The sequence below is a fragment of the Penicilliopsis zonata genome (genome assembly GCF_001890105.1).
Source record: "Penicilliopsis zonata CBS 506.65 unplaced genomic scaffold ASPZOscaffold_14, whole genome shotgun sequence".
In the NCBI taxonomy this organism is placed as follows: Eukaryota; Fungi; Ascomycota; class Eurotiomycetes; order Eurotiales; family Aspergillaceae; genus Penicilliopsis; species Penicilliopsis zonata.
In genome coordinates this window covers 651403-673695 of record NW_019208923.1, presented here as the reverse complement: position 1 = coordinate 673695, position 22293 = coordinate 651403, and the positions used below count along the sequence as shown (strand labels likewise).

Here is a 22293-nt window from a genome sequence, read left to right as displayed (position 1 = left end):
ATATATTCTCCATTATATTCTCCATTATATTCTCCATTATATTCTCCATTGATATATTCTCTTTCAAATGCCATCAACACGCAGAGCCACTTCCATTTTCCAGGAAGTCAAGGACAGCCTGCCAGGCCTGTACTCTCTCTCTCCATCACTACTGGAGAAGTCGACGCTAGAGAAACATCCATATGCCCCCCTGGGATCGTCGCTGTACTTGCTGCTGCCGCTCATCTTCGTAGAAGATAATCTGATTGGAAGCGATCGGTTTTCCTCCACGGCCGACAAGTATCCGAAATTCGATGGCCAAAACAAAACCTTCTATGTGGCCGTGTCCTTTTTGGCTATCATGGGAGCAGACCTGGTGCAGTGGCAGGCACTCCGGTAAGAACAGATCATCTAGTCAGAAGAAATGAGCTGAAATCATGCAGAGACGGATCCAAGCCCAATAGGGACCTTGCGAATTTCGACGACGAGGGTTTCCTCTCCGACTGGAAAGCCGAATGGTACGCGGACAGAACAGAGGGAAACGATCCCTTCTACGTGCCCCTACGGTCATTGAATGGAGCTCTCTACCGAGTGAAATGCGCCAAGGCAGACCGAGATCTCTGGTACGACATGCTGAACGAGATCTGGATGCTCCGGTCCCACGGTGACAAGAAGACGGTCCGCTGGGTGGACCAGAAACTGCCTAATGGCTTGAGGTTTGTGATCGAGCCGTGGGCGATCGACCGCTTCAAGCTCCAGAATGACCCGGATAATGCAGGGAAGGTGTTTGACGCTGGTCTGGCCAAGATTAATAACCTCAAAAACAAGTGTCAGGCTGTGGTCACGGTGGAAACTCAAGCCCCAGGCCCCGTTTGGATGAAGGTATATATGCAACCTATGCTAAGATATATCTATACTAAGGTACAACCAACAGATTTCTACCAGTCCATTTGGCCTGTACTCGACCTATATACACGGTGACGACTGGAATGAATACATGAAGGGTTTAGGCCCTAACCCTCAAAACAGTCCGATCCGGCCATTTCCCTCTGTTGAAGGAGGCCTGGTAGACATGGGAGGAAGGATAGTGGGCAAGAAAGAGAAAGAGGACAAGGAAATAGATAATCTGATAGAAGAGTACAAAGCGGGCGCCAACATGGTCAGCACATGGAGTGATATTATGGTGAAGCTGATCAACAAGCTGGATGCGCGAAAGGACAGCATATATCAAGAGAAGCATTCCTTCCATCGCTTTCTTCCCATTGACTTGAACTGGAACAAGATTGACCTGGCCACTGGTACGCGAATAGGCGTTGAAAAGCAGCCTCAAGTCATGGGGAATACACCAATCAACCAGGTAAATTTGTTCCGTCCTTTCGTCATTTCATTCATCTGATTGTATTGATTTCTATAGCTCGCCGAAAGCCTTGGGTGGAAGTGGACAAAGCCCCCCTCTAAGGGCAATGGAAAGGAATGGAATAAAAACCAGCTGGCGACTTCACAGTACATGGCAGAGGTGAGATTAACCCTAAACTCAAACCCTATCACAACCCTAAACCCTAAACCCTAAACCTAACTCTAGTGGACGCATCTCTGTGGCTATTCATATGGCGGCTTGCTGTGGGACGCCAGCAGTGATCTTGGGGCCAGCAGCCAGATCCCCGAGAATCTGGTTTTTGGAACGTCTGAAACTAACTCTTTGATGTGTCGGTATGAAACCGCATGGCAGAACCTCATCCGATCAGAGGCGACAATGCTCAAGGAGGTATTGAAGGAAAAAAAACTCAGCCAGAACGAAATAGAGTCTCTCCGGGGCATCAATGCGACGCTGTTCGTCTCCTGCAACGACCCTGACAAGACAGTCTGGTACGATGTCTTTCAGAATAACCGATATGTCCAGCTCTCGCTTGACTTGGAGATGCCCAACAGCAAAAATTACACCGCGGAGGTGCAAGAGAAATACTATAAAGACACCAAGATCAACCAGGCACACGCCATGAGCACGACGCTGTTTAAGATGCGAGAGTTTGCAAAAAAGCATCCCTGCCTGGCCTATACGATTGACTACAAGATCAAAATGCACTGCAAGTCGTACGTCTTTGGCGATAACCAAGACCCCAGCTGCAACGTCGTCTTTTATCCATTTATGCGACCTTTCTTCCACCGCGCCGAAAGTGTCATGGACAACTTTCTGCTGGACGAGATGAAGACGCGAGGAAAGGACGCGTTGAAGCACACACTGACCCTGCCAGAAGACCAGCGACAATTCCTCTGGCAGGTCAATACCGCGACCCAGGAAGAGCAGATTGATGATTCTGAATCCACCGAGTTCGGGTCTCAGAAGTCGAGGGATGGCAGCAAAAAAGAGGATGACAGCCCAGGCGTGAATAACAGCCCAGCCGTGGACGAGGGCACTCTCTCGAACGACCTAAAAAAAGAGGGCGAGGAAGAAGAAAAGGAACACGAAAAAATGAATGGAGAGGAAGAAAATCAAGAAAACAATAATATGGTAAATGAAGGTGAAAATGGCGAAGAGGGAAATGATATCATCCCAGAAAACAATGACACTCCGATAAATGATGTCATGACGGCAGAGGAAAATGGAAATCCCGGCCTACCTGACGATGAAGATGATGATAGTATGAGAGAGCCTGATATTCATAAAAAGCAGCGCATAGAAGTGAATGCTTTCATGCAGAGGCAAAATAACTACAGATAATGGATAACAGCTATCTAGGTGGTTTATATTAGTTAGCCAGTGAAAATTAACTTCTGCATCTACTATAAGACTAGACGTAGAGATGAGTATTAAGAAGAATAAGATACTTTCTATAGTATATTGGCAACTAGCAACTGTTCTTATAAATCATCAACTATTTGCAATCCTTTGCTGCAGTTATCCATAGAATTGATCAATCTCCTAATATCAGATGGTTTGGAAATCAGGCGCAAACACACCTTCTTTACAATCAAACGGCACCATCTCGGGTTCGTCGGAAGTATACGTTTAGGGTAAAAAGGCCTTTATCGTCCAGTTCTAGACATCATGCTTCAATCTGTAAAGTCAAAAGGATCTTCTTGACTGCTATATACAACACTCGGTGCAGTTGAAGAGCAAGTATGCTTATAAGAAGATTGATATTAAACTGCTAGGTACGGGCGCTCGCCAATCCCCACGGCGCGGTGTCCGAACCGCTCGCCCAGCCCTTCATAGTCAAAGGTCGCACTGTGGAAGACACTCCGGTTATCCCAGATAGCCATGTCGTTCTTGTTGCGCCACTTGAAGCGGACCTGCAGATCGTGGTTGTGCAGGATGACGTCGTGGAAGCGGCGGAGCAGGTCCGTCGATTCATCGGCACTCAGCTCGTTGATGAGCTTGGGGAACGGACCGATCGCAAAGATGCTCTTGCGCCCCGTGACGGGGTTTGTGCGCACGACGGGATGCACGGCCGTCAGGCTGGCGCCGATGTTCTCGGGACTGCCGCGCGGATCGGTGTACAGCTTGACTTCGTCCGGGTTGCGCGCGGCGGCGCGGATGAAGCCGTCGCCCGTGAAGGTGGCGGTCAGACCCTCGAAGAAGCGCTGGTAGGGCGGCGAGAAGGTGTCGTAGATCTCGTAGCCCGAGGCCCACAGGGTATCACCGCCCGAGGAGGGCAGCTGCGTGAGCCGCAGCGAGGTGTAGTCGGCGGGCACGGGCTCGAACTGGATGTCCGAATGCCACAGGCTGGAGTCGTAGCGGCGGGTCTGACGACGGGTCTGGCGGGCGTGGTCGTCGGCGAACATCTTCTTGCGCGCCAGCGAGGAGATGGTGCTGATCTCCGAGTCGGCCACGCCAAACTCGCTGGTGTTGTTGAGGATCGGGTGGATGTGCAGCGTGGAAGTCGACGGCTTGCCCGTCACTTCGCCCAGGCGCTGCACCAGCTGCTTCTGCTGCTCATCGCTGAGGTTATCCTGTGCCCGGAAGAAGACCACACCTCGGGTGGAGACTGTCAATCAGCATCACCTTTGCTGTACGAAAGGATGACTGGCATAATTACTAGTGATGGCCAGGTCGCGAAGCAAATCGTCGGCGTTGGGGGCATTCAGGATGTCGTCGACGATGTTGAGCGTGGGATACTCGCGCCCGATGACCGGGGTTGTTTCTTCAAACGGGAAGTCCAAAGCGCCGCTCGTCTGCATTTTGAGAGAAAAAGGATGGACCGAAATAGGAAAGGGAGCGAGAGAGACAGACACACACAGAGAGAGAGAAAGAAAGAGAGAGAGAGAGAGAGAGAGAGATGATTAGGAATGAAGAGAAATATGTATATAGAGAGAGAGAAAGATCACGCAATCACCCCCTCATGTTATGCAATATGACGTATCCGTAATCCTTGTCTACTTGACAGGGGGGAAGGCCAAACATATTTGCAAGAAGAGTATCATATTTTGTTTCATGGCTTCCGGCCATAGAAAGTATAGAGATTGCAGTACGAGTGAATGGAGAGATCAAACAGCTCGTGTTTCGAACGGGCAATGAGGATGGTGACTTCGAGGTTGGACCAGCCGAGCACGTCGCAGAAGAGCTTGGGCAGATACGAGTCCATGGCCTGGACGTGCATGGCCTGGAAGTAGCGGCCGATTTCCTTCTGCTTGGGGTCGGCAGACCAGGGGCTCATGGGGATCTTGATCTTGTCGGCCACAATGTCCACGAAGCCGGCGGCCCGGAGACTGGACTCCCACACGCTCAGGTCCTGCAGCGGCTGGCCGAAGCGGACGCTGGCCTCGTGCACCAGGTCGCACATCTGCTGCGAGAAGGGGGCCCGTTCCTCGTAGCTGTTGTCGTCGGAGAACATGTCCAGACTGACGCTTTTCAGCTCAAAGTATCCGCCGGACTTGAGATTGTCGAACGCCTGTTGCGCCAGAAGGTCCATGTCTTTGACCGACCCGCACAGCTCGCGCCCATGCACAAACTCGAACGGCTGGTTGAATTCCCAGTTGGCGGCAAAGTCATCTACCTCGAAGATGCAGTTGGGGGGGACCCTATATCGTGGTGTTAGTTAAATTTGCCAGGGATTCACTCAAGCACACGACACCACATACCATCCCGGCTGGATCGGACTGAGATCATTACCAATGACATGCGAGGCAGGATATTCACTAGAAAGTCAGCCCAAGTCATCGTTGCAAATATTTTTATTGCTTACTCTGCAAAATCCATGGCCCAGATGCCTGTTCCGGTCCCCAGATCAAGGACACGGCCGGAGAAATTCTTCAGCGGCGCCAGATGCAGTCGGCCGCCAAAGATCATGCCATAGATGTGATGCAGGAAGTCCATGCGGTCTTGTTCGTCCTCATCGTTGGGCTGATGATTCATTAGTTGATAAGCCAGGATAATAAGAAATGGCGATCGTACAAACAAATATGCGCCCCGGCGATAGCTTTGATAGCGACGGCCGTTCTACCCAGTCAGCGGCCATTGATCAAGTCAAGAAGACACAAGACCGCGGTTAGGTTGCAAGCAAGAGCATACATCATATCTGACAAGAGATCAATTAGCATATGAATGAGGATCTGTTTCGGATTCTTGGAATGTCATACTCGTAGTTCAACACCCCCGATTTCAACGAGGTATAATCCGTTCCGTACGAGCTGAGCGAGACATTGTCCGAGTCATCCTAACGATTAGAAATTGCCGATAGATTCGAGACCAAGGTCATAACATACCCCAGGGAATTCAGAAAGCTCCGCGACTTCGGGGACTCCCTCGGGAGCCTCAGCAACTTCAGCGACTTCAGCAACTTCAGGCACAGGGGTCGCCATTGCACAGTGAAAAGAGCGAGGTTTTGTGTCCGGGAGAGAGAAGAAAAAAAACCAAGGAGGGGTGGAGGGGGAGAAAGAGGGAGGAGGGAGGGAAAAAAAATCGAAGGGGGAGTATTTATTTGCTCGGTGTTTATCGGTCTATCGCACTGATCTCGTTAAATCCCGGTCAATACGGACAACGAATGCATTGTCCAAGCCTGCACGTTGCTCGATCCAGGCCAGACCGACTCCACCTGCCGGGAGTTCTTTGGTCGGGAATGCGAGCCTTGGGTTCCCCGGGCTGCAAGAGGATCGCGATGGCGCGAGTCATGCGGCGGTGCAGCAAAGCGAATGGCGGAGGAAAGGGGAGCGGACGAGGCAGAGGATAGAGGCAGAGGATGATGGTCGATTGCGTGGGATGGAGGAGAAAAGGGGATGAGAAGGAGAGGAGGAGGAGGAGGAGAGGAGAAGAGGGGCTTGGCTAGCGCAGTCACGTGGTGGTACCTCAGGCAGTCAACCACATACTTGTACTTCTACCTGCTTGTACTTCTACTCATACTCATTTGTACTTATTATTACTCCGTACTCCGTATAATTGTACTCCGTAGACTCTATTATATTAAATCTGACCAGTCGACAAACCGATAAGACCTGTCAGTTTGCAAAAGACGAGTGGGGTGAAGCGACGGACCACTGCATGTGCATGCGTCGGCATTCAATTCCAGGTGCAAGAATAAATCCCGGTGAAGAGTAGTTGAGTACTTTATTTACTCTGACTAATAGCTTAAATAATGGAGTCTATACTTGACAGTATTACCTATAGTTAGTACTTTTACTAGATAGCCAGATGTGCTCCGAGATGTAACAGTGCCTGAGGCAGCAGATTCGGCGGAATCCATTTCCGCAAGATCAATTATGGTTATTAAATAGTAGATATATAATGTATTATAATATCTCTAATGATATATTAGATCATTGTAATATTATAAGACTGTGTATATTCAGATAGACTTAATACTATTATTATACCCCACCTCCTCCAGTTAAAGTAGCAGATGAGAGCACGATCATCAGATATAAATTAATAGAATAAACTAACAAATTAGTATGTCTTCACATGTTAATAGTCCAGGGAGATATGATATAAATACCTCCATCTGTCTTATACCACTCTACTTCTATGACACATATCTTCTCCTTATCCTCTACCATGCTCTTCTTTCTCCTCCTCCCCCTCGTGGCAGCCGTGGAAAATGCCCGCCATGTCTCCCTGTCGTACGAGGCCAACAACTCCCTCGTTCAAGTCGAGGCACACATGAAGCTGCCGACCGTCAATCTCGCCAGTGTCTCCCTGTCGAGCGTCGCCTGCACCAACGAGACGGTCACTGTTCGCTTTGCCGACGAAGCTGCCTATGAAACCGCCTCCTCTTCCTGGTCCTCGTCCGGCCTGCTTCTCACCAACAACGTTGACAACTGCAACAGAGTCTACCAGACGAGTGCACTGGTCTTTGATACCGACAGTTTCACCCTCACCGCGACCATCACTCAAACCTCCTTTCACGACCAAGTCGACCATCTTTCCGTTGCTTTCTCTTCTTCCTCTTCTTCTTCCTCTTCTTCTTCTTCTTCTTCTAAACGCGACACCTCCACGTACAGCTACGAATGGAGTGGTGAACTGATCGACACCGACGATCTAAGCATTGACGTCGACCAGTCCGAGATCACCACTACTGTCTCCCTCAGCGGCGGCGTCGACTACAACGCCTCGTCCGCCTCGATTGTCGCCGCGTACGTCGAATTCGACCTCTCCTTCACCGGCGACGTCGACGTCCAGGCCTCCGCGACGGCCTCCTACTCCACCGACCTGCTCTCCTACACGCTGGCGGATCTCTCCATCGCCCTGATCGACATCGCCGACATCATCACCATCGGACCCTCCCTCTCCGTCGGGCTCGGCGTCGAGTTCGCCATCACGGGCGAAGCAGACGTCACGGCCGACCTGTCCGTCTCCCTGACAGAGGGCAAGATCCATCTCGACTTCCTCGACAGCAGCGCCTCGTACACCTCCGGTTGGACGCCCGTGTACTCTGCCGCCGCCAACCTCTCGGCCACCGTCGACGCAGAGCTGAACCCGTTTGTGGACGTCGATCTGGCCGTCGGGATCGAGCTTTTTGATCTTCTCGATCTCTCGGCCGGCATCAAAGCCACGGCGGAAATCGTCAACGAGTTCTCCGTCAACGGCGACTTTGATCTCAGTACCAGCTCCGGTGTCAGTATTGCCGATGTTTCTTCTTCTTCCTCCTGTACAGATGGTTACTGGTATGCCTGTGACTTTGTTTTCGAGGTGGTGGCCTCTGTCACGGATCTCTGGGAAGGTACGTTGTATGAAGTGACAATTCCCATCTACCAGACCGAGTGTATTGCTTTTAGTTAGTATACACTAAGTATTTAGTGATATTCTTAGTTACCACGTAAGTATAAGTATACCTTCATATTCCATGTTATAGAATCTTATCACTTGGCTAAATGTATCCAGTATAATAATATAACTACTAATTATTCAATTGGTATTTATAAGCAAAAGCCTCTATTCCCAAACAGGCCATTGCTGACACTCACTGACTAGTGCTGACGCTGTCATCTTATAACCTCATTCTAATCGAACTCACCTTATTTGCTCTCTCTCCATCCATCCATTCTAATGCTTGATATACGCCTCTTTCTAGTCCTGGCAGCTGCTCTGTCGGCGTTCTTCTTCCGCCGCAAACATGACCCCCGAGAACCGCCTGTTGTGGGCAGTTTCCCTCTTATCGGCCATTTAATAGGCATGCTCTGGTACGGCGTGTCTTATTTCAATCTCCTCGCGTATGTCCATACTATCTGTATACTATATACTATAGCTTGCATCCTAACCTTCTAGACACAAACATGCAAATCTTCCCATCTTCTCGCTCAATATTCTCGGCACAAAATTCCATCTCATCGCCTCCCCCTCCATTCTACAGGCCGTACAACGCAACAACAAGACCGTCACCTTTGATCCATTCCTGCAATCCACCGCCGAACGCATGGCAGGCATTTCTAACCCTCAAACCCTACAGTTGCTGCGCGAGAAATCCTCCGGTGGCGGCGGTCTCAACCAGACCGTTGTGCACGCCCTCCTCCCGACATTAACAGGGAGACCTCTCGATCGAATGAACGAAAAGATGGCCAGTCTGCTGTCTCCCTTGGTGGACGAGCTCGTCGAACAGGATAACCAGGTAATCGATCTGTACGGGTGGTGCCGGCATGCCATCACCGTCGCCAGTACAGAGGCCTCCTACGGACCTTTAAACCCGTACAAAGATGCAGAAATTGAAGACGCATTCTGGTAAGTTCTATATAAAAAAACGAACGTATACAAACTCTTACAATAATAGGAACTTTGAATCCAACATGTCTCCCCTTCTGGCCAACTTCTTGCCATCCCTCATCGCCCGCAAATCATGGACAGGCCGCGAGAAAGCTGTCAAGGCGTTCATCGCCTACTACGCAGCCAACGGACATGAACAGGGCTCCGAACTCACCATGGCCAGATGGGAGACTCAGCATTCCGCAGGATTATCCGGCGAAGAAATCGCCCGCAATGAAGTCACAATGGGTATCGGGCTGTTGTCCAACACCGTCCCAGCTTGCTTCTGGGTGTTGTATAATCTCTACGCGCGTCCGGAATTGCTGTCTGAAATCCGACAGGAACTCGCTACAAACGCAATGATCGTCTCACATGAGAATCATCGCATCATCGACATCTCCGCCATTCGCGATGCCTGTCCCCTCCTGCTCTCGACGTACCAGGAGATCCTCCGCTACGAGTCTGCCAGCGCTCCCACCCGCTTCGTCACAGAAGATACCCTCCTGCAAGACCGCTATCTCCTCAAAAGGGGCAGCTTGGTCAACATCCCAGGCGAACGGATGGGTTGGAACGAGCAGGTCTGGGGTTCCTCGGCGGGGGAGTTCAATCCACGACGCTTCATCAAGTCAGACACGAACAATAGCAATACCCGTCGCATTGGCGCCTTTGTCACCTTTGGTGTCTCTCCTGTCATCTGCCCAGGCAGACACTTTGCTACTTCGGAGATCCTCGGTCTGGTCGCCATGATGGTCTTGCGCTTCGATATGTTCCCTATCAATGGATGGAAGACGCCCAAGATTAACTCCATGGCCATCGCATCCAGTATGAGGCCCGTCCAGGGCCTGTTCAATGTCAAGATTGTGCATCGCAAGGAATATCACGGCAGTTGGAGCTGTCGCGTCTCAGAGGGGACTGGCATGTTCAATCTGACGGTGGGGTAGAAGTGAATAATAAGGGTAGAATATCGTCGTCTATTTCCTAAAGATGCAAGACTGTAGATATATCTGCCGATGTGATCTGTCAAAGATATGCACTACACGTGGCATGGAGGGGTAGCAATAATAGTATTTATTCTCTTTCCTCTTCTCTTCTTCTTTTCATCAGAATAGTTCGTCTTCATAGCTGATATATACTGTCATCATGGTAATCCTCTTTCCTCCTCTCTAGGCTTACGCTGATTCACAGCCCCGATACACCCGCGAGGAAATCAACCAGTGGAAGGCGGTCTTCGCTGAGATGGTAAGACACCTTTCAAGTGGTATTTGATTAACGGTAGACACTAAGTATATTGAATAGAACACAGATGGTGACCGTATGTCTCTCTTCCCCCTTCTCATGCAATGCTAATGGCAGGCTTCCTGACCCCCGCCGAGGTCATCGCCCACGCCAAGAAGGAAGGCATCGAGATGACCGACGAGCAGGCCAAGGAGTACATTGATATCATGGATGTCAACAAGAACGGCACCGTAGAGTTCAGCGGTATGCATCTTTCTTTCTCTCCGTCCTCGACATCCTGCTGACTGAGGATGTAGAGTTTATCAAGGCTTTGGGAGAGAGGACCTAGTGGCTAGCTGAGTATATAGCTAGCTCTTCTATTGCACCATATTCATCTGGAAATAATCAGCTATTTGATCGCAATGGATTTCCTTTAATGCCCGTAGAGCATAGTGTATCTCACCTCCTTTCATCCGCTAGTCATGACGTCCACCGGACCACCAGACCGAAGGAAATCAAGAGAAATTAGAGTCATCGGGATGTCTCAATTGCTGTCAGAGAGGGCCCTATCGTAGTGCCGTGGATATCCTCCCATTCCGCTTGCACAGCTTGGATGGCGCGCTGCAGCTTCTCGTGATGCTTGGGGGTCTCGAGACGGACTTTCCAGAAGCAGTGGTCTCCTTCGTAAAAGAATAGCCAGCCTTGCCATGAATAACAATGGGGATATTCTCCGTAAGAACAGAAAAAGAAGCCTTTGAAGACTTTTGCCCAAATTTCTGCATCCAGATCTGACAGAATAGCGCCGAAGCTTGTCCGTTGGCGCAGCAAGTTTAAAATTGTTGGCCATGCGATGGGATCGCCAACCCCGAATAATCCAGCAATTGATCGAACAACGTTGTCGGACAAGCACTCTTGGCTTGCAATCAGTCGAGCAAACTCCCAAAACCCATGTTGTGCAGAGAGCATATCATGATGATAGAGCGATACCATCAAGTCCAAGGCTGTGGCGGGTAGGTTTTCTTCCCGTCCTAGAAGACGCCACAAGGTTGGACCTTTCTCCATTGATACTACTTTAAGATGGGAGAAAAGAGTCCGGGCGATGCGACCTGGCAGGCTGCATTGAGATGCCAGAATGATTGTAGCGTGCACCTGCACCTCGCCGTTCGTTTCCGCGGGGATCATTGACAAAATGTCGAGGACGTCCTCGGCAAGCACTCTCCAGTGCTTCAAGGCTTTCAGGGCACTTTTCCTGACGGTGGGTTCGCCGTGCTTCAGATACGTAACCAGTCGAGGAAGGAGGCTGCTGGACAGCGTGAACTGCCGCTCCAAGCAGCGATCAATCGCTCGAGTCATTCGCGGATCCCAATCTTCCATATGCGTGACGAGCAGACGGAGGGTCTCCTCTGTGAGATCCACAATGTCGTAGCTGAGCGCAAATGCTTCGTAGGGCATCAGTTGGTTGTCTCCTTGGGTGATTCTTGAGGCCACCTTCTGCCGTATGTCTTGTGCGAAAGTGGTGTATTGGCATAAAGTTTTTCCCGCATTCTCCATCTCGTGGGAGTCCCTGATATGGCTAACAAATGTGACAATAATGCTAATTATGTTTTGGTCTGTTTGCAAATGTTTGACAAAGGTCGAAAGATTTGAGGAGTCAAATACGACACCGCCGTCTAGAACAAGGGATACCAGGGAGTCCCGTATGTTGTTGGGGAGCGTGCTTTGAAAGGCGAGAATTCGCAAAGCTGCCTCTAAGGATAAGGCTCGAAGGACATCGGGTGGCAGGTCTGGTACTTGATCCAAACTTCTGTTGGCAATAGTCTGGACTATCCAGTCTGGGCTCTTCAGCAATGCAACCACGTCGGCAATGATATCCTGTTGTAAAGGGCATTGAGTGGCAATTGCTTTGGCTGCAAGAAGACGCCCAGCGGGGAGCTCGTGGACAATCAGACGCTTGAAGAGATCTGCAGGGATCCTCCAGCCTGGCCATTCAACGTGTATATCATATTTGAGAGTGAGAGTGGATGCCACAGCCCGTAAAACATTTTCGGGGGGGTTGGGGTCGTCTGCAAGGCTCTGGTACCATTCCCGATAAATAATCTTCCCTTTTTGACAAACGAGAAAGGAAATCGCACTGTCAGACATCATCCGGGAATGCCTTCCCAGGATTCCAGCTGCTGCTTCTTGAAGCAATGAAGAGGTGTTGGCGGCCGTCAATAGAGATTCAATCCGGAGCGCCAGACACGGTGATATTTGGGCTCGGTCCCTCAAGTCAACATATGCATCGTGGGAGCCTTGGAAAAATGCTCTTTCAAGGAGAGGTTCAGGAAATTCCATTTTCGTTGCCATTTCACGGAAACTCCTGGGTGCTCGTGAATCAAGTCTGTTTTCCACACTCACATTCAAGCTTCTTTCTAGCTCCTCTTCAAATTCATCTCGTCTTCTCTCTATGGTTTAGGATTGACGGCGGGGAAGCTCATGAAAGAAGCACATCTTCAGACGTAAGTGAGTATAGCCCAACAGATCTCGGGGTTCGCCATCGAGTGCCTGTAAGAACGATTCGCCCTCAGCTCCCTCAAACAAGCCTGCAACAAATCGCCACATTACACTGTACCGTTTGCTGTATTTATGGCTTTCGAGAATCTCCCGTGCATTGACCCATGTCACCCTCTCAGAGGATGTCAGTCCGAGACGTGCCAGGGAGGTATTCTGAACCCAGCAACGAACAAAGTATTGGGCGGCAAAGTACTCCTGGAAGGTAAGATGAATGAAGTGGTATTTGCGAAAGGGCTGGCTAGAAAGGACGTCTGATGTTCGTATAAAGGACAATCGATCCAAGAAATTGTCATTCAGCTCCGGGAACTCGTTATACACCCGGCATCGATGTGTAGAATCAAATTCGATCATGTTGTAGTATAAACCGTTGAACGCGATGACTTCCAACAGCTCTATTTCGCGATTCATCACCGTCTGCACCTGGCGCCGAGTGAGATAGTTCCGGGCCGAATCTTCACTGAGCAGTCCATTTTGAGCAGACCGGGCAAGCTGCACCATGTCCTTTTGCCAGAGTCTGAGTTCGATCGCCTGGTACAGCATGGTCATTGTCAGGGGGACATCCTCGGCAAAATGGCTGCCTGCCCAAGTGAAACAGAAAGCATCAAGTTGAATAGGGATTTGAAGAAGACCCTCGATCATTCGATTCTGTCGAATGAAGGTCTGCACGGCCTTGGCCTCATCGACAAGCAGAATCTTGGCGATATAAGTCTGAACTTGCTCTGGGAGAGAGCCGATCGTGTCCATCTCGCAGTCAAATTTTCTTAAACGCGATGGAATGGCAGCGTGCGGCCGGGAGGTGACAATGACATTGTCTCTGCTAAAGAGCTCTTCAAATTGCTCAATCAGCGAGATTCCACTCTGAAGTTGTTCCCTAGACACTTCGTCCAATCCATCCAGTACCAAAAGCACTTGATTGGAATCTCTGACCCGCTCCATCAAGGACGCGAGGTGGAATTGCGAGTCCAGATTGACAAAGAAATACATGCTGTCGGTATATAGACAGAATTACATCAAGAAATCCTCTCTTTGACTTTGGCGATACCATCTTTCAAGGAGAGGATGATCGACTCGCCAGGTCGTCCAGTAGATTCCGTCATCACAGCATGAATCAAGGAGGCATTCGCGAGAACACCAGACGAGGATAGTTCATCCGACCCTACCTGCGCTGACAATCTGAAAACATGAGGAACGCCAAGAAGCACCTCTAACCGGCTAAGATGGTGCTCGATCACCTGTATGAGGATCTTCACTCGCAGCGGGCCTTGCACGGCTCCAATACCCGCCACATGAAACTGCGAATCTGCCTGCCCGGAGCACTGCCCGATCTGGTCGGTCGGGGTGCGGCAGAAGGTCAGGTATACGCCGTGGAAGATGGCTTCATAGACCTCCATCACCTGTAGGTACGTCGAGAGGAGGAGCAGGACAGTGGCCGTACTGGGTGTGTTGTCCAACTCGGAGCTATCGTATAAACGAGGAATCAGGTCAATCAGCTCGACAGTCGTCCGCATAATCTCCACCAACCCGTTGACACCACCAGGTTCGGGGGAGACAGGGGACCCCCATGGATACGATTTGGACCGTGTGAGCTGGCGAGCAAGGCTCTCGTTCAGTTGCGCAAGTGTAGAAGCAGCAGATCCAAACACGTCGAGCGAGCCATGTGTATGAACGGCGAATTCCTCCCCTTCCAGCACAGGCAGCAGGATAGGATCAAAGCTAAGATCTGGCATCATCCAATCAAGATCAAACATTCCATTCATTATTCGACCATTGTCTTGACCCCCATTCTGCTCCACTTCGCCCTGATTGAGCTGATGGAATTGATTGACCACCATCTCGGAGGCTTTCGCAGCCTCCTCTGTCTTCTCGGAGGCTTTTCGTCTTGGCCGACCCAATGGCCTCGCACGGCCAGTAACGCACTCTGCGTCGAGCCGTTCACAGCGCTGACAGGCAGCTGAGCCAGGTAGACATCGTACTTTGTGTGCGCGGCACCGGTCGCACGCAGAGCGCTGTTGGGCCATGAGGAAGTTTGGATGTGTGGAAGGAAAAGGGGATTTCGACCTCGCCGTTAGTGATTTGGACGATCACGTGAAAATATATCATGTGACCAAGTAGCTTTTTGTGCCTCAGGCCTCAAGGCTCCAAGGCTCCGCCACTCAAAGCCTCCGAGAAGTCACCGGTCGAGCATATAATATCCTCCTTCCCCTAGATTTCTTTCTTTTCAATTCATCTCATCCTGTTCATTATCAATACCTTCATCATGACTATCCGCAACGTTGCCATCTTCGGTGTAAGTACACCCCAGTCGAACAGCGTGCTATCAACCACAAGCGTGAACACTTCATAGTGCGCTGTTCTCTAATTCTTCTACAGGCCTCCGGCAACTTTGGCACGCCTATCACCGCCGCTCTGATCAACGTCAATTTCTGCGTGACGATCATCAGCCGGATAGAATCCACAAGCCAATTCCCAGAGGGCATCCCCGTCATCCGAACAGAATATACGCTCCCGGCTTTAACAGAAGCCCTGACCGGGCAAGACGCGGTGGTCTGCGTCGTCGGTCCAGCAGGGATCCATCACCAGAACACGATGATCGACGCGGCAGAGGCGGCAGGGGTACGGCGTTTCATCATTGATGATTTCGGCTGGGGACCCAATGTGCGTGGATTACCTGAGTTTGAGCCTGTACGGGCTCAACGCCGCGTTCCATGGGATCACGCCGAGAAGGTGGCTGCTAGAAATCCCAACTTTACATACTGCGGAATTGCAACGGGGAATCCAATCGATTGGGTATGGCGAAACATATAACGATCTATATTATGATATTTATGCTGACGACATAGGCACTTAAACGCTTCCCGAAAATGGGCTTCAACCTCAAAGACCAGTCAGCTGTGATCTACGACGCAGGGAACGAAATGTTCACAGGAACAACGCTGCAAGGTATCGGCCAGGCGGTGGTGGGCGTCTTATCCCATCTAGAAGAAACGAAGAACCGCCTCGTCAAGGTGCAATCCATCCAGACGTGCCAGAACGAGCTACTCGCGGCGTTTGAAAAGGAGACAGGAACAAAATGGAGTGTCGAGCGGTTGACGACACGGTCCCTCAAGGAAAGCGGGCGCCGCAAACTGCAGGCTGGGGATGGAGGATGGGTCTTGGATCTTGTGGTTGCGCAGCTGTTCGACGAGGGAGAGGCGAGATGCTTGGTTGCGCGGACGAGAGAAGATTCAGATGCTGAACTCTTGGGCATCAAGGAGGAAACAGCAGACGGCATCGCTACTGCTGCTCTAACTCTATAGAAATCAGTCGAAATGAATGTTGTTATGAAATGAAAAGATGTATATTAGAACAGTAACTCATTTATCTACCTATAGAGTTTTCCCAGCATTTGAATAGGGTTGCATTGCATAGAATTGGCTATCATTCTTTCTGAGAATTAAAACCATCAGATATTTTGCAATTACAGTCTGACACTTACACCTTCATGGTATATACCCAGAGTTGTAGGCCGACATTCTATTACTATACTGCTCACCTTTTAGCACCAGGAGTATTGACAAGAGAGTAGAGGGGGTAATAGAAAAATAAGATTCAGAGGTTAAAGAGTTTGACTATTATTTCCCAATCGAGGTGTGAATAGCAGCGTTGGTTATATTGAACCTACCTCCCTTTGTCAAAAGCCACAATCATGGAGTCAACCCGTCTGCTCGACTATGAAGACATCGAGACTGGCTCATCCAGTCCCAGTCAAGCAACACACCAGAGGACAGCCTTCCTCGACGGCCTGCGCGGCATCTTCGCCCTGGCTGTAGTCAACGACCACGTCTTTACAGCCTTTCACCGGTTCGTGTATTACGGCTATGGTCTTGCAGCTGAGGATTCAACACAGTGCTCATATAAATACGAGCGTGTCGCAACTAGTCGCTCGTTACTCCAGTTGCCCCTCATCCGCCTGCTCTATTCCGGGGAACCCGCAGTCTGCGTTTTCTTTGTTCTCTCAGGGTTTGCCCTCTCCGCCGAGGCCCTCAAGAAAGCCTATTGTCGCGACTGGCCGGGCCTCTTTCATACACTGAGTTCGTCAGCTTTGCGGCGGGGTCTGCGTCTGTTTCTCCCTCTTGTCCCAGCCGCGCTGTTCACAACCCTTACTGTGCAGGCTGGGTGGTGGGAGACGCGTCGGGCGCTGGCCAGGAATACCGCCGTCTTTTCTGGTTTTCCGGAGCCCCTTCCAGAGCGAATTGGTTTTTTCATACTGCAGCTGCGTGAATTCATCAGGTCGTGGTGGCGGATGCTTTATCCCTGGTGTTGGAAGGAGACTTACCTGCCCCTTTACGATGAACATCTGTGGACGATTCCGCTTGAGTTCCGCGCCTCGATGGTCCTGTATTTATGCCTGCTGTCTCTAAGCCGTCTCCGGCTCGTGGTTCGGAAATCTTGTCTTGTCATGCTTATCATATATGCCTATCTCTGTGGTCGGTGGGAAGTCGGTCTCTTTCTAGCTGGCTCTCTTCTCGCTGACACCACGCATCCAAGGAGGCCGAGAAAATATCTCCGCTGGCGGAGATATCATTTCGGAGTCTTCCAGATTATGTTCCTACTCATCGCCCTCTTTTTGATGTCTGCACCGCCACTGTGCGTTCAGTATACACCTGGTTATCGTCTCCTGACCCGCTTAATCCCGTCTTTCGACCCGCAAACCTTTCGATTCTACCCTGCAATCGTTTCCGTAACCCTTGTCAGTCTGCTAGTTCATCTCAGCGAGCTACACATTGGTCACCGCTATCTCTTGGAGACATACCCTGTTCAGTATCTCGGTCGTGTCAGTTAAAGCGTGTACATTATCCACGGACCTTTATTCCACCTGCTGGGCTACCGCCTATTCGTTTTCGTCTGGAACATCACTGGAAGAGACACGCCATGGAGATTTGCTTTTGGCTTCTTCATCAGCTGGCTCGTCTTCATCGTTCTCCTTATTGGTATCTCTCACCTCTTTTGTCGTTTCGTGGACGAGCAGAGTATTCGTTTTGCGAAATGGTTGGAGAAGTTTGTGGGAGTCCGGCAAGCCTGTATATAATCTATATTCATGATCAGTCATTGGCAAGTTATTCGCCTTTTAAGATAATGCCTCTCTCAGTCAGTAAGTCTTCTCTTTTGTAAAAGAGTCAGTGTGTTTGGAAGACTTGAAGTTGTGCAACTTCCTAGAGAGGAAAGGCCGGGAATCATGTGACCCCTCGAGGCATCTCTCACTTTCCTGCAGGTCTGCAGCAAAAGATTTCTTTCTTTCTGTAGCAAAAATCTCTTTCTTCTTCCCTTCATATTCGAAGGAAAAGAGGCCCTGCTTTTCGTTTCCACGTCTCCCGCATCAGGCTGTCCTCTCTATTCACTCTATCTTCACTTAGCCAGACTCATCTGATGTTGTCCGTCGGATAACACGGCATTCCATCACGGTATTATTGGCCTCTCTCGACAGAAGCATCTCGAATCATCTTCTTTTTCTAACTTGACACAACACGGAACCTGACAACGCACCTCTGGCTATTCCGAAGTTCTGCCGACCCAGCCCCAGGCCTCTTAGGGACGATCGTGCGGGGAAGCTGTCGTGGACATAAGAAAGGAACAGCTACAAGTGAAAGAGCAAGGAAACAACACCAGCTATTTATTACCATGGCTACCACTACGGCGATTATTCAAGGGCCTCTCACGTAGGAAATACACACCCTCTCTTCCTATCTATCTTTCTCATTTGGGCTAACTACTACGCAACCAGTCTCCGCGGACAGCATGGTGACTGGCGGGATGACCTCATGTCGCAGGGATACGTTGTGGTGAAGCAGGCTATCAGCTCGGAAAAGGCCCAGTATTACCAGCAAAAGGCGTTTGACTGGCTGAAATCGTTCGACACGGGGCTCGACTTGAATGATCCATCCACATGGACAGCAGAGAATCTGCCGATCCAGAGCAGCATCAATACCTTCACCAACTACGGCGTCAGTCACGAGAAGTTCATGTGGGAGGCTAGAATGGAGCCGGGAGTGGTGGAAGCCTTCAGTCGCATCTGGGGCACCGACCAGCTGCTCGTCTCCTTCGATGCACTCAACATCACCTTCCCCAACCGCGTCGACAAGCCGATCCAGAAACCCTGGCCACATGTCGACCAGTCACCCTTCCGTCGAGGCGTCCACTGCATCCAGGGGATCATCAATCTCAGCCACGCTGGCGCGGAAGACGGATCACTGATGCTGTACCCGCGCTCGAACACGCTGACAGAGACCTTCTTCGACACCCAGACTGATCCCTCAACCTGGGAGAAGAAGGATTACCGCACCTTCACTGAGAAAGAGATGGCCTGGTTCCATGCCAAAGGACTTCAGCCCATCAAAGTGCACGCCGAACCAGGAGACCTAATCCTCTGGGACTCTCGCACCATCCACTGGGGGGGTGAACCCTCGCCGGATAGCAACACCATTCGCACGGTGATCTACGCGTCGTACTCGCCTGCCCGCCTCGCCGCACCGGAAGCCCTCGAGGCCAAGAAGGAAGCCTTCGCTCGCTCTCTGAACACCACGCACTGGGCACACGAGAATATCGTTGTGCGGCCGCAGTTCCTTCTCCTGCCTGACGGGACGCCTGATCCTCGCAGTCGCTCCAAGCCTATCGAGGATCCTATTCTGTCTGAGCGTCTTTTACAGTTGGCGGGGATGAAGCCATACGAATGATAAACAGAAATAAACATGTACTTTAGTACCGAAGCCGTTCTAACATATTAGTTATTAGTCTAGTGGATCGTCAAATGGTATTCAGGCCACCTATTCCAAGGTCAAAGGACAATCCTGCAACTGCAGCCTAATCTTTTCTCCGCATTCCATTTCCGGCTGGCGATCATCAGCTAAACGAGGTGAGTCATTAGAATACAGGAAACTATGATTATATATATAGGCTCTAGTTATGAATATAGGTTGTGGAAGAGACCGAAATTCACAGTACATGGTTCACTAAGAAATGGAGTATTTCAAATCCCCTAGATTTGCTTCCCACGTGGAGAAGCTGATGAAAGAGCACCGCGTGCCCGGGCTGGCGATCGCCATCATGCAGGACGACCAAATCGCCTCGGCGGGGTACGGCAATGCATGCATCGATCCAGTGAAGACTTGCACGGCCGACACGCTGTTCGATATCGCTTCATTGTCCAAATCGCTAACTGCGGCGGCGGTCGCGTTGCTTATCGACGACGATGACCGCTATCCAGACGTGCAATGGGACACTCCCGTCTCGAAGATCCTGCCGGAGGACTTCGTCATGGCCGACGCGCGGTACACGGAAGATGTCACTGTGGAGGATATTCTGAGTCACCGAAGTGGCTTGCCGGGGTAAGAAAACATTCTAAGAGGTATTAGCCTACTTTATTCGATGGATTATTATACTTATGTTCAGCCATGATCTCTCATATATAAGTATCCGAGGCGAACAGCCTGATGACGCTCGCTCGGTGACGCGCAATCTGCGAAATTTGGCTGTGGCAGCCCCGATCCGGTCGAAATATATGTACTGCAACATGATGTACACGGTTGCGACCCACCTAGTGGAGGTTAAGACCCAACAGAGCTTCTCCCAGTTTCTCGAGGAGCGTATCTTCCAGCCACTAGGGATGACATCAACCAGCCTGCAACCCTCCAGCGCTCGCGCCAAGGGACTAGGCGACCGCATGGCTCCTGGATACTTCTGGGACAAGGAAAACGGCCGTCATCATGAGTTTGATATCCCCGACTGTCCAGAAGCCCAGGGAGCAGGCTCGATCACCACAAGTGTGAACGACTTGATCCTTTGGGTGAAGGCGCTGATGAACCATGAGGGCCCTATCAGCGAGAGACTTTACGACAGTCTGGTTCGGATGCGAGCAATTGCCGACACCTCGACGAAGGACTTGAAGCCTTACACCTCGCCTGTTCTCTATGCGGCCGGGCTGGATGTGTACTATTATCGGGGCCACATGGTTGTCGGGCACGACGGAATGATTTCTGGTGCTGCCAGTCGTTTCTTCTTCCTGCCTGGTTTAAAATTTGGCGTCGTGATGCTCGGAAACTCGGCGGAAGTAGGCAATTTCACGATGACCTTGACACGAGCCCTGGTGGACGAGTTACTTCAAGTACCAGACGCAGAACGCATACCCCAGATGGAAAGCCAGGAAGGCCATGATCCCAGTGAACAGAACAAACCTGACCAGAAGGATTCGGAGGATACACAAACAGACTCCCAAGACAGCGGCAAGGAACAGACGATGCCACTCGAGGCATACACCGGTACATATCGTAATCCAGGGTATCACGCTCTGACGGTTGAGGTCAAGAACGATCAGCTTTTCGTCGACGCAACAGACCGTTCATTCGGGTTTAGACTCACCTTTGAGCACATTGGAGGGCAAACGAAGTACACGGTGCATTTGAGTGATTATTGGGAGGGGGGCGACGATCCAATGGACGCTGAGTTCATTCTGGATGGTGGTCGGCCGATTAAACTGGGAATCCACTTGGAAGAGGACCTGAAGGAGAAGATCTGGTTTGAGAGGGCAGACGTCGAGAAAGCCTAGTGTAGCTGAAAGAGGTCAGTCAGGTCCAGATTCGGAGCCAGAGTCAGAGGCTTCTCTGTAGGTCGTTGACAGAGACTCACAGAGTCTAAGGTCTGTAATCACAGTGATAAGCTTCGATATCTGTACTGGTAACCTTGGTGAAAGACTAGAACGTCTCAATAGCTCAGTCCAGACCAAGAATGAGCTTGTGGATGGTAGGGAGAGAACCAGACTGCAGTAAAGATGAAGCGAAAGTAAAGACTGCCTGTCACCTGACTGCCTGTGCAAACAAATCAACGCACAAAACACGAAATTCTAAAACTCCCTGTCTGTCTTTGACCATCTTTCTATTATTTTCAAGCATACCAAACCCAAGACATCCAAACAATCTTGGCCAGCCGCGTCCAAAGAGACGCTCTACAGTCTTCTTGCTGCAACGTCTACGCCTTCATCCCTCCGAGAATGTCACTGTCACGGACTGTCCAACACTCGATTATCCCCCCGAGTCGACCATCAAGCGTCATCTATATATAAAGGAAGGAAGAGCAGAGCATGGGAGTAATGAAAGACGCTGGAAGGAAGAGCAGTCTACTTGGGAAGAGACGATGGCTGGATGAGAATAGTAACATGATATGAATTGTACGTCTTAGGAATCCTCACCTCAGAGAATCTAGCTAAAGGAGGGAAGTACTCATCTCACTGTTGACCAAACGCCGTGATACAAAATAGCCCCATGTATCTTCTGGAACCATGTACGAGGCACAGCCCAGGCATTTCAAGGGATAGATATGACTACTTTCATCCGTGGTATCTACTATCT

At 50.5% G+C, this 22293-nt stretch overlaps 11 protein-coding genes across 11 annotated transcripts; 6 read left to right on the top strand and 5 right to left on the bottom strand.

Annotated features, from left to right (window-relative positions):
• Positions 1 to 3120: 3120 nt before the first annotated feature.
• ASPZODRAFT_145020 (hypothetical protein) lies at positions 3121 to 4158 on the bottom strand (the record flags this gene model as incomplete). The annotated part of the gene is made up of 2 exons (XM_022725065.1): positions 3121 to 3965; positions 4017 to 4158. The coding sequence occupies 2 exons, from the start codon at positions 4156 to 4158 to the stop codon at positions 3121 to 3123; spliced, it is 987 nt and encodes a 328-aa protein (XP_022578977.1).
• A 176-nt stretch (positions 4159 to 4334) lies between these two features.
• On the bottom strand, positions 4335 to 5869 carry ASPZODRAFT_795024 (hypothetical protein). Its single transcript, XM_022730233.1, has 7 exons — positions 5683 to 5869; positions 5557 to 5633; positions 5489 to 5495; positions 5372 to 5416; positions 5163 to 5320; positions 5059 to 5115; positions 4335 to 4998 (listed from the first exon to the last, which is right to left on the bottom strand). Exons 1-7 carry the CDS (start codon positions 5776 to 5778, stop codon positions 4410 to 4412), a joined length of 1029 nt encoding a protein of 342 aa, XP_022578976.1. The 5' UTR covers positions 5779 to 5869; the 3' UTR covers positions 4335 to 4409.
• A 2589-nt stretch (positions 5870 to 8458) lies between these two features.
• On the top strand, positions 8459 to 10089 carry ASPZODRAFT_72081 (hypothetical protein; the record flags this gene model as incomplete). The annotated part of the gene is made up of 3 exons (XM_022729807.1): positions 8459 to 8622; positions 8678 to 9127; positions 9177 to 10089. The coding sequence occupies 3 exons, from the start codon at positions 8459 to 8461 to the stop codon at positions 10087 to 10089; spliced, it is 1527 nt and encodes a 508-aa protein (XP_022578975.1).
• A 100-nt stretch (positions 10090 to 10189) lies between these two features.
• Positions 10190 to 10805, top strand: ASPZODRAFT_794889 (hypothetical protein). The gene is made up of 5 exons (XM_022730232.1): positions 10190 to 10291; positions 10334 to 10387; positions 10445 to 10460; positions 10502 to 10627; positions 10681 to 10805. The coding sequence occupies exons 1-5, from the start codon at positions 10289 to 10291 to the stop codon at positions 10710 to 10712; spliced, it is 231 nt and encodes a 76-aa protein (XP_022578974.1). The 5' UTR covers positions 10190 to 10288; the 3' UTR covers positions 10713 to 10805.
• Positions 10806 to 10894: 89 nt separating this feature from the next.
• Positions 10895 to 12697, bottom strand: ASPZODRAFT_18655 (hypothetical protein; the record flags this gene model as incomplete). The annotated part of the gene is made up of 1 exon (XM_022727259.1): positions 10895 to 12697. One exon carries the CDS (start codon positions 12695 to 12697, stop codon positions 10895 to 10897), a length of 1803 nt encoding a protein of 600 aa, XP_022578973.1.
• ASPZODRAFT_135288 (hypothetical protein) lies at positions 12613 to 13482 on the bottom strand. The gene has a single exon (XM_022723753.1). It carries the CDS (start codon positions 13460 to 13462, stop codon positions 12815 to 12817), a length of 648 nt encoding a protein of 215 aa, XP_022578972.1. The 5' UTR covers positions 13463 to 13482; the 3' UTR covers positions 12613 to 12814.
• Positions 13483 to 13926: 444 nt separating this feature from the next.
• On the bottom strand, positions 13927 to 14934 carry ASPZODRAFT_18653 (hypothetical protein; the record flags this gene model as incomplete). The annotated part of the gene is made up of 1 exon (XM_022727258.1): positions 13927 to 14934. One exon carries the CDS (start codon positions 14932 to 14934, stop codon positions 13927 to 13929), a length of 1008 nt encoding a protein of 335 aa, XP_022578971.1.
• A 209-nt stretch (positions 14935 to 15143) lies between these two features.
• Positions 15144 to 16269, top strand: ASPZODRAFT_135286 (hypothetical protein). The gene is made up of 3 exons (XM_022723752.1): positions 15144 to 15203; positions 15287 to 15703; positions 15757 to 16269. Exons 1-3 carry the CDS (start codon positions 15174 to 15176, stop codon positions 16210 to 16212), a joined length of 903 nt encoding a protein of 300 aa, XP_022578970.1. The 5' UTR covers positions 15144 to 15173; the 3' UTR covers positions 16213 to 16269.
• A 1065-nt stretch (positions 16270 to 17334) lies between these two features.
• ASPZODRAFT_135284 (hypothetical protein) lies at positions 17335 to 18013 on the top strand. Its single transcript, XM_022723751.1, has 3 exons — positions 17335 to 17654; positions 17709 to 17845; positions 17898 to 18013. Exons 1-2 carry the CDS (start codon positions 17499 to 17501, stop codon positions 17736 to 17738), a joined length of 186 nt encoding a protein of 61 aa, XP_022578969.1. The 5' UTR covers positions 17335 to 17498; the 3' UTR covers positions 17739 to 17845; positions 17898 to 18013.
• A 210-nt stretch (positions 18014 to 18223) lies between these two features.
• On the top strand, positions 18224 to 19822 carry ASPZODRAFT_135283 (hypothetical protein). Its single transcript, XM_022723750.1, has 2 exons — positions 18224 to 18612; positions 18678 to 19822. The coding sequence occupies exons 1-2, from the start codon at positions 18575 to 18577 to the stop codon at positions 19624 to 19626; spliced, it is 987 nt and encodes a 328-aa protein (XP_022578968.1). The 5' UTR covers positions 18224 to 18574; the 3' UTR covers positions 19627 to 19822.
• Positions 19823 to 19909: 87 nt separating this feature from the next.
• ASPZODRAFT_71601 (hypothetical protein) lies at positions 19910 to 21494 on the top strand (the record flags this gene model as incomplete). The annotated part of the gene is made up of 2 exons (XM_022729766.1): positions 19910 to 20277; positions 20342 to 21494. 2 exons carry the CDS (start codon positions 19910 to 19912, stop codon positions 21492 to 21494), a joined length of 1521 nt encoding a protein of 506 aa, XP_022578967.1.
• Positions 21495 to 22293: the final 799 nt, after the last annotated feature.